The 9,997-nt window shown below is 38.1% G+C and overlaps 1 protein-coding gene across 2 annotated transcripts in view; it reads right to left on the reverse strand.

Moving 5' to 3' along the window:
- LOC124643301 (diacylglycerol kinase 1) overlaps positions 1-9,669 on the reverse strand; it is a 60,784-nt gene extending 51,115 nt beyond the window's left edge. For both annotated transcript variants that reach the window (XM_047182234.1, XM_047182233.1), the window contains exons 1-2: positions 9,591-9,669; positions 1,892-1,959 (exon numbers count right to left, since the gene is read on the reverse strand). In XM_047182234.1, the coding sequence (XP_047038190.1) occupies positions 1,892-1,959; positions 9,591-9,669 (147 nt within the window). The remainder of the gene's footprint in view (positions 1-1,891; positions 1,960-9,590) is intronic.
- Positions 9,670-9,997: the final 328 nt, after the last annotated feature.

Below are 9,997 nucleotides of genomic sequence, written 5' to 3' on the forward strand. Positions count from 1 at the left end.
CAATGATTAAGTAAAGTGGATTGCTTTTTACTTATTTAAAACATCATCTGCCTAGCCTTTTCCCAACTATATTGTGGTCGGCTTCCAGTCTAACCAGAAGCAGCTGAGTACCAGTGCTTTACAAGAAGTGACTGCCTGTCTGACCTCCTCAACCCGGACAATCCAATACCCCTTGGTCAGACTTACTGGCTTCTGACTACCCGTAACGACTGCCAAAGATGTTCAAATGACAGCCGGGACCTACAGTTTATCGTGGCCCCCGAAACACAGTCATTGGTGTCCAAGATATATACTCAGAAAGTACACACAAACTTAGAAAATTTGCATTGGTACTTGTTTGACCTGGAATTGAAGCCATGCACTCATACTTGAGAGGTTGGTTCTTTGCCCACTAGGCCACCACGACTTATACTTTATTTTACTTTTTCAGTTTATCGTGCCCTCCGGAACACATACCTACTAAAAAGTCCAAAAGCGAATTAATGTAGGTACCTAGTATATCTAACTTCAGCCAGACATTGCAATTTCACATTAAAACTTTGCAAAACTAATATGAGTCCCGTTATGTTTGGCCTCGAGTGTACTCCCAATGATTAAGTAAAGTGGATTGCTTTTTGCTAACTTATAGATAGATATGGAGCTAGACATAATTGCTACGAAGCCTCACTGCAATATTTTTATTTTAACTATATAATTTTCGCGGTTTCAACCACGGTCCGTAGGAACTACTTTATGCTCCCGGGTAAAAAAATAAATGGGCTATCTAACACCGAAAGACAAGTTATCCCTTCGTCAAAACCATAACTCTTCTTAGCAGACTGATAAAACAGATAAAAATAATAACGACGCTTTCATACTGTTAGATATTTGAACACACTGAAAAGCGAACATCTACAAACGACATATTATAAGCGGAAAAAGTATGTTCCTGGGTTTATAGCCTTTTCATTTTTTTCAATTCGCTTGAAAAAAACAAGCGGTAAATCCGCTAGTGTGGAAAAGCTGTAACTGGATACCAAATAGTTTAAAAACATTTGAAAACTTTAAAACTCTAACCAGCCGTACCACGTTTAAGCCATGTATTCACTGAGAAACAATTGTTTATAAACACTGTTTCAGAAACAAAATATACGTGTTTCTGAAACAAATAATTTTGTTTCAGAAACATATAATTTTGTTTTTGTGGACGATGTGAACGGCAGAATTTCCGAAACATTGTTGCTGTAAACATCTACGTGATGTTTCAGAAACTGTGTATCTGAAACATTGTTTCCCAGTGAATACGTGGCTTTAAAAAGCGCTCACATTAAATAATTTGTAGCATAGTTAGAGGTATATAGCATTATCAAAAGTTCCATAATAATATGAGAAAAGTTTAGTATTCCCAACAAAGTAGCAGAAATAGCTACAATGCAGTAGTTATTTGTGTAACTTCATCCACTTTATAGTTTATAACGACCCATACTGTGTAGTAGGTAGTTTTTATGAAAATATCATATTTGTTTTAACTAGCTTTTAACCCAAAGCGTTACTTGAGCTACTTAAAGTAAAAGTTGTGTTTCCAATTACGTTTTTAAAGTTCTATAAATCTATCAAAATTTTAAATAATGTCAAGCGTTGTGTTAGTAATCTATTGCAGTGCTTATACCTAGGTAAAGATAAGATAGATAAAAAAATTATAAAATCTTGAATGATATAAAATAAGCGATTTAAATTACCATGAAGAAAATGTCTTTATACCATTTAAAATATACAATAGTAAAGGGCCTACTAGTTATTTAGAACATAATACAAAATGTATATACCTAGTTACTTTATAAATCTGTACCAAGTCTTCAGGTAACCAGCTCATTATTAGCTAAAGACTTACTTAAAGTTAACATAAACTTACCCCGTCAGAACTCTGCTTTTTAACTTCGCAGAACTCTTTGAGAACATCTTGGAGTTTCTTGGTGGAATCTGTGAACAAATAGCTTTAATTATTATCACAGCTTATGAAGGCCTTTTAATAAAATTAAATTAAAATCAGACTTGCTAAGCTTCTCGTTTTGTAATATAAGTGTAGATAGTAGAAAACTTTCATCTTTTCCCAACTATGTTGGGTTCGGCTTCCAGTCAAAATTGATGCAGCTGAGTACCAGTGTTTTACAACTGCCTATCTTTTTTTTAACGACGTCAAAAATCATCAAATGAACCCTCCCGCTGTGGGTTAGCAGCGGCGAGGGAGTGACAGACTCTTACTGACTAAAAACCGTCGTGTTCCGTCGTAGGCCTTTTATGTGCCAGGGCCGCGGTTACTCGCGCGAACAATCCCGATCTCAACCCCGGCAACCCAATTCTCCCAGGTAAGACTGTTTGTCAGACTTAGTGGCTGCTGACTTGTAACGACTAGCATATAGATGTTTAATTACAACCCGGACCCACAGTTTAACGTGCCTTCCAAAACATTTCCTTGTAATCATTGTCATTGGTGTCCAAGATATACTTAGCAAGTAAAAACAAACTTTTGCCTAAACTACTTTAATTTTTTCATGAAGATTTGATAAGTTTCATTTATATAGAAACCATGTTAACTTGTAATAACCTCATAAATATACATAGGTCAACTTGACACTCATAAACTGACATACCTACAAGCTTATTTGACCGAAAGCTTTTAATATCAATTAGTACAGTTCGGGCAGCGTAGTTCAATATGCTAACATACTTTTACTTATGACTAGTAATTGCGAATTTACCTAGTTTGACAGGGTTGACTTGAAAAAATATACAATAATATTTAACGGTGATAACTGCATCCCGTGATCGATAAAACATACTCTAAGCTACCCGGAGATAGCGTAGCTTTCCAAAAGAGAAAGAGTTTTTCACTTCGGTCCAGTAATTTAGTTGTTTTTGGGTAGAAATGAATAAACAAAAAATGTTTCCCACTTAATAATATTATCATATATTAGTCGAGCCTAAAGAATTAACGGTTTATTAGGTATGTTATTCGATTCAAAATATTCCAGTCATAATGTAACTTGATTAGAAAGATAGTAGTCAGCAAAACTATAAAACTGATGACTTTGGGAACACCTAAAAAGTATAAGTTTTCTGATACTTATTTTAAAAACCAAATATGTATATAAATTTTTTCAGAGACACCCCTATATCCGTATCTAAATTGGCTAAGTGCGAAACTTTAATTCACTAAAACACGGGCCTTGGGTCCTCCACATATATAATTGGATTGAATTACTTCCAGCGGACTATTACATTATTGGACTTCATATACCATGTAGCGATGTTTTTACTTGATGTTCTACTATCATCATCGCTATATTGAGCGGTGACCGCAGAAATTGGAGGAAAAACATATAAGAACTAGGTATATTGGTTGTTTGGTTTCTTCGCTTCGTTTCACTTTGGTGAGAGTCCAGGCCTTAAAAATGGCACAGAAGGACTTAATCTTCTGGGTAAAGAAACTAAAAAAATCACTTTGTCTGATTTCAAATAGAAATTGTCTGAATTCAAATGATCTTTTTTTTCTTTATATTTGAGATGCAGATCTTTTACAACTTATAGATGCGATAGTAGTTATACATCTGTCACGATTCCACGCCAAAACTATTTTACCAATTTATATAAAATGTCGTAAACAGAAAGTTTATATTTAGAGCCTACGAAAGGACATTTTTTTTGTGACTAATCCTTACTTATTTTTTTATTTATAGTTACGTAGTTTTTCGACTAACACCAGCTGTCTGGCATAATGCTTGTGTTGTGTCAAACTATACATATAATAAATCTGTAGAAAAGTAATTTTTGTACATTGAAGAAATTGATAAAAAAAAATAGCCAGCATTTTAAAGGATAACTAACAGAACCCATTTCCATCATTTTTGTCTGTTTGTCTGTTTATCTGTTTGTTTGTTCGGGATTCACGTAAAATCTACGAATTAAATGCAGACAATGCTTATATACAAAAATTCTACGTAACTTGGGGTATTACTTAGTTTTTGTTTCATCGAAATCGGTTCACTCTAACAAAAGATATGATTAATTTTGTGAATTCAAGATGTAAAATATTACGACACGCAATCTATTTGTCAAAACTGTACATTTGAATGTTGTACTTATATTAGTTGATCGGCCTTTTATTAATGTTTACACAGAAAATCACACCTGTATAAGTAACTTCGGAAGAAAAAAAAAATATGAAAATTTTGTTTAGCCAAGGTTAAAGTAGCTCCATCTGTGGTAAATAAAATACATCAAATTTGTCAAAGGAGCGAGGTGGTAAATGACAATTAATTACCATACATTCTTTATAGAGGATTATTATTTCAACAGATGGAGTTGTGTATTTTCCCTAATTCACCATATTTTAACACGTAGTGTAATTTTTCGATAGACATTTCAATAGTGTTTGTCAGTTTGCCGTGCCACATCAAAATCCAACTATAATTATTACCTTGATGAAAAGAAAATTAATAGTTCTCAGCCAAATTTAAAACGGTGCCATCTAAATTATTTTTTGAACATTATGTCAAAAATGATGACTTTAGTGGAACAATTAATTATCATTTAAAGTTACAGATGGAGTTCATATCAGGATTTTTTCATAAACATAGTTTAGCTTATCTTCCACTAATGTGGTGGCCTTAAAACAAATTACTTTGAGTGAGTAGTATTAAGTAGACCTTAATTATTTTTTCTGATGCAAAATATGTAAACTTAACCCTAGAAGAAATGAGGATCTATCTCTCGCAAGCGCTGCTAAGCGTGAGGAAGGTAATGTAGGATTCTGTAGCTTTAAAAACAAGCCCAGATACAAAGTGCAGATAAGAAATGGGAGCTCTCTCTATTTAACACCATACACACGTAAAATGCTTTATGCGTCTGAAAACGTACAAATTACGCGCCGCATACCAGAGATCCCGCATACCAAATACACTGTTCACGATTACGAACAGTCTCAGTAAGACCCGAGCCAAGTCTCATCATCCTCCGAGCCTTTTTCCCAAACTATGTTGGGGTCGGCTTCCAGTCTAAACGGATGTAGCTGAGTACTAGTGCTTTACAAGGAGCGACTGCCCTGCCTGACCTCCTCAACCCAGTTACCCGGGCAACCCAATACCCCTTGGTTAGACTGGTGTCAGACTTACTGGCTTCTGACTACCCGTAACGACTGCCAAGGATGTTCTATGACAGCCGGGACCTACAGTTTAACGTGCCATCCGAAACACAGTCATTGGTGTCTAAGATATACTTAGAAAGTACATACAAACTTAGAAAAGTTGCATTGGTACTTGCCTGACCTGGAATCGAACCCGCGCCCTCATACTCGAGAGGTTGGTTCTTTGCCCACTAGGCCACCACGCCTTCCATTCCTTACCCGAGCCAAGTCTAAAAACCCTAAAAAACACCTTTTATATAAAACTACGTTTGATGTCATTTAATCACAAAGACAAAATTGTTCTCTGTTGCTAATCCTATCCACCTATATCCTATCCTAATCCAGAATGCATTGCAGGTGTGCATTGCACAAAAACCAATGGTATCCTATTCGAGAAGTCAAAAGAGTTGACCTGCCAACGTCAGCTTCTGCGCTAAGCAAGTGTTCTTAATAGTACCATCAGAATTACATCGTTGAATGAGGTGAATAAATTTTCAGAAACCACAATAACAGTAGGAGCCAAAGCGTATTATCGCTTCATAGAGCTCTGATTGGCCCCAGGTGACCAAGTCAGGTCTGATTTGTTCGTTCATCAGATCTTTGAAAGTGTTTCGGTGGATACTTACTGTCGTCCTGTTTACGTGTGACACAAAATATGGTATATAAACGTCCTCCGCAAGAGCGAAATTTTCCCGGTGTGCGGTAGTGACGCACAGTATACAACACTTATGTTTCTTTTGATTTGTTGGCTCCACCAAGAAATGACAAATTGCGAGCGTACATTCTGAAAATCTTGGCAAAACTACAGGTTTCAAGTACGAACACATGAAGTGGACTCTCACAGATACGTACATTTTGCCTATTCGTGAACTAATGCAAACATTTCGGTGGAGTCCCGGCTTAGGCCTCCCCCACATTAGGCGTGCGCGATCCTCGGGCGTGTGAGTAGCGCGGGCGCCGCGCGTGCGTCGCGAGCGCGTTGCGTGAGCGTCGCGTTTTGCTGCCCTGCGGCATTTGCAGCGCGCTCGCGGCGCGCACGCGCCGCTCTCCTTGACGTTTAACTGCTAAGGCGTTTAGCGGGCGGTGGGGATAGCGGGGGGGGTAAGAACGCAACACGAGCGCCGCGTGCTCGCCGCGAGCGCGTCGCTTGCACTCTTCACACATGCCGCAGGGCAGCAAAACGCGACGTTCACGCAGCGCGCTCGCGACGCCCGCGCTACTCACACGCCCGAGGATCGCGCACTTCTAATGTGGGGTCAACCTTACCATGAGTAAGAAAAACTATCCTACCCTATGCGCCTGCTGATGATAATGACTCATTTTATCATCCATCCAGCTATTCCCCAACTATGTTGGTGTTGGCTTCCAGTCACCGAATCTGTTTGAGTACCAATATTTTGCTTGGAACGACTACCTATCTACAATCCAGTCAACTACACAAGACGATATCCATATTATGGTAAGACTGACAGACTTTCTGGCTTCTGATTAGTCGCATTAGCTGCAGAAAATGTACAAATGACAGCTTTGTCAGACTCAAGGCATGTAGACATAGATTATAGCTGTTTCCTGTGAAAATTACTTACGCACCATACGTAATAATTTTCCAAATTGGCTGAACAACGTCACAAACTTTACTTTTTTTGTTTAGATAAATGCCTAAGTAGCATTTTGTTCCATTTAAGAGTACACATTTAGTTCCAAGGTGAACTTAAAGCATTACTACAGTTCACTCGTGATGTATTAGCTGCATTATTGCAATTAATTACACCTATACCTGTCTAAGGGACTTATAGGAGTGTAGAGTAATACTTTTATACGGTTATGGGTGTTATAATACTCTAACAACTATCCTTTAGTCAGCTTTCTGACTAAGAGCATTATAGGAGGGTAGAGATACGGCAACCGCTGTTTAACGGCCTACTTGTTCGATGTTATAGAGCTAGCATTTTAATAGAACACTTCTGGTCATTTATAAAGCCAAAGGCTGTTATGTTTACTTGTTTTAGACTGTTATACAGCCAGTAGCTGTATTAGGACTTGTTTGTGATACTTAAAATAACCTTTTTTTACTATCTGTACAGAAGTGTTTAAATGATTCACATGTGGACTGTAGGCTGTTAGAAGGACTATATAACAGTTCACATAGCCGTATTTCATTTCCACCATTTTGTTCTACGTAACCTAAAATATTTACCAAATAAATCTACAAGATTAATGCAGATTTATCACAAAATACGCAGATAGAGCGAATGAGTTTGGTTTCATGTTAAAATTAATTATCGAAGTATAATTATAATGCCAATAAAATATCAAAAACTGAATATGAAAATTTTCCTCTCAGCCAGTTTTAAATATTTCAAAATGAATAAAGCGTTTTTACAGAGGCGCGTGAAAATTTTAGTTGTAAATATGTATACATTTCACGATAAAGTTGCATTCCCATGGCATTAACATGATATAGTACATAAAATAGGTACTACCGCGTGTTATATTATAATAATAATCCGCCAGAGTTAGTTTGCCCCGAATCCGTGCACTCCGTACAATTGTCAAACTAATACATTAAAATGTAGAAATAATTTAGGACACAAGTGAATTTAAGGTAGCTTACTGGAGTACTTTTGTCCGATTTTAACTGTGAAGGCTGTGTATTTAGCCACTTATTACCCTTTATTACACTCATGTACGTTGTATGGTTCACACTGCGTTCCATATAGTGCCGTAAGTCAGCCTTAAGTCCGATGTTACTACTTAAACTGCTATTATAATGCTATTATACTTCTAATGTACAGCCATAGTGAACTTAAGGCTGTCTAATTTGTGCCCAAACTGGTTCAATAAAAGCATTATAGCAAGCTATACAGCTCATATACAGCTGACATACACAGCTTGTAGAGTACATGTGAACGACTAGACATCTTATATAGAACCCCGAATGCTACTTGGGTGGTCACATCCACAACACAACCTTGATCAATGAATCTATGCGACTGCTAAGTGCTAATCCTAATTATACTGTCACGTGAAAGAATGCACCTACGGGATAAGTAGTATTTTGACGATTCTATATTGCCCACGCAGACGAAGTTGCGGGCAACAGCTAGTAAGTAAATAAATTTGTCTTTCTTTCTTCTTCTTCTTACATACGCTTTTATCCAGATGCTTGAAATAATTCCCTCAGGATAACAGCTAGCTCCATCTTCAGACCCGCCGTTTCACACGGGATATAATGCAATATCATAACCCGGTTACAGCAGTTACTACTCTGCGCAGTCGGTACATGTAAGGCAGGACTTTATCTAGTCGCGTCATATGATGTCATTTCGTTAGCTTTGGCTGAAGGTGTTTTATATATGTACTTTCTTGCTTGGAGTTCTATTGCCTGTATATTGGAGTGTAGTAAGAAGGAAATTGTTGGGGTATATCTTTTAATTTATCTTATCTTCTAACTGCTGTAGAATAAAGATAATAGCGTTTGCGCACACAAGTGCACTCTCTCTTCCCTCACTCTCATAGTCCGTATGGGACGACAATCCGACACGGCTAGTAGAAAATATTTACCTTTTATCTATATTTAATGCGAAAAGAATCGTATATGTTTGTCATACACACCAAAACCATGCTGTTACTGTTACCCAGATTTAAATGAAATTTCGTATACAGGAAGTTTATACTTAGAGCCTACGAATGGACATACGCATTTATCCAGACGCGCGAAATAGTTCTCTCGGTACTCAGGTAGAACAGCTGGTTTCATCTTCAGGCCCGTATTTCACACGGAATATAATGCAATATCATAACCCAGTTACAGCAGTTACTACTCTGCGCAGTCGGGACATGTAAGGCAGGACTTTATCTAATTATGTTGAGGAAGTCGAGTCATATTTAGTGACGTCACTTCGTTAGCTTCGGCTGAAGGTGTTATATGTTTTTGCTTACCAAGCTTCAATATACTGTGTTGCCAGTATATTACTACTGTAGTATAATATTAATAGCGTTTTGCGTACACACATCTGCATTCTCTGTTACCCCATTCTCATAGTCCATATGGGTCGGCAATCCGACACGACCGGAGAGAGATCAGGCGCAGGACCGACATTAACGTGCTCTCCGATGCACGGGTGTATCAATCACCAACTTCCAGGGCTGATTTGTGATCACGCCTTTATTCACTTTGGATTGCCAACAGAGGCTGCACAAATACCTACATCAATATAATATTTTAACAGATCTAAATGCACGACTAAATCTTGCGATTTAGTTAACGATTTATCGCGTTCGATACAAAATACACGTCTAAGTAGATGGCAGAAGCACATAAGTACAAAAATCACAGCAGTTCGAAGCCGGTGCGCGAGCGGGGCATCCGCCAGATCTGTTGCATGTACCATGGGTCAGAGCATCGAAGTAATAAATGTGTACTCACATGAGGTCAACTCCTGCAACTGCTGGAACTCTGCGGGCGACAGCTTGTCCCACTGGAAGCTGCTGCCCGCGTGCACCATTTCTGTCTATAACAGATGATAAGTGTGTACTCACTTGAGGTCAACTCCTGCAACTGCTGGAACTCTGCGGGCGACAGCTTGTCCCACTGGAAGCTGCTGCCCGCGTGCACCATTTCTGTCTATAACAGATAATAAGTGTGTACTCACATGAGGTCAACTCCTGCAACTGCTGGAACTCTGCGGGCGACAGCTTGTCCCACTGGAAGCTGCTGCCCGCGTGCACCATTTCTGTCTATAACAATAGAAAAACATTAGTTAGCAAGTGAAATTACTTAGAGGCCAGTGGTTCATCATCTTTGTCTGCAAAAATACGAAACACATAATTTAC

The sequence above is a fragment of the Helicoverpa zea genome, chromosome 27 (genome assembly GCF_022581195.2).
Source record: "Helicoverpa zea isolate HzStark_Cry1AcR chromosome 27, ilHelZeax1.1, whole genome shotgun sequence".
In the NCBI taxonomy this organism is placed as follows: domain Eukaryota; kingdom Metazoa; phylum Arthropoda; class Insecta; order Lepidoptera; family Noctuidae; genus Helicoverpa; species Helicoverpa zea.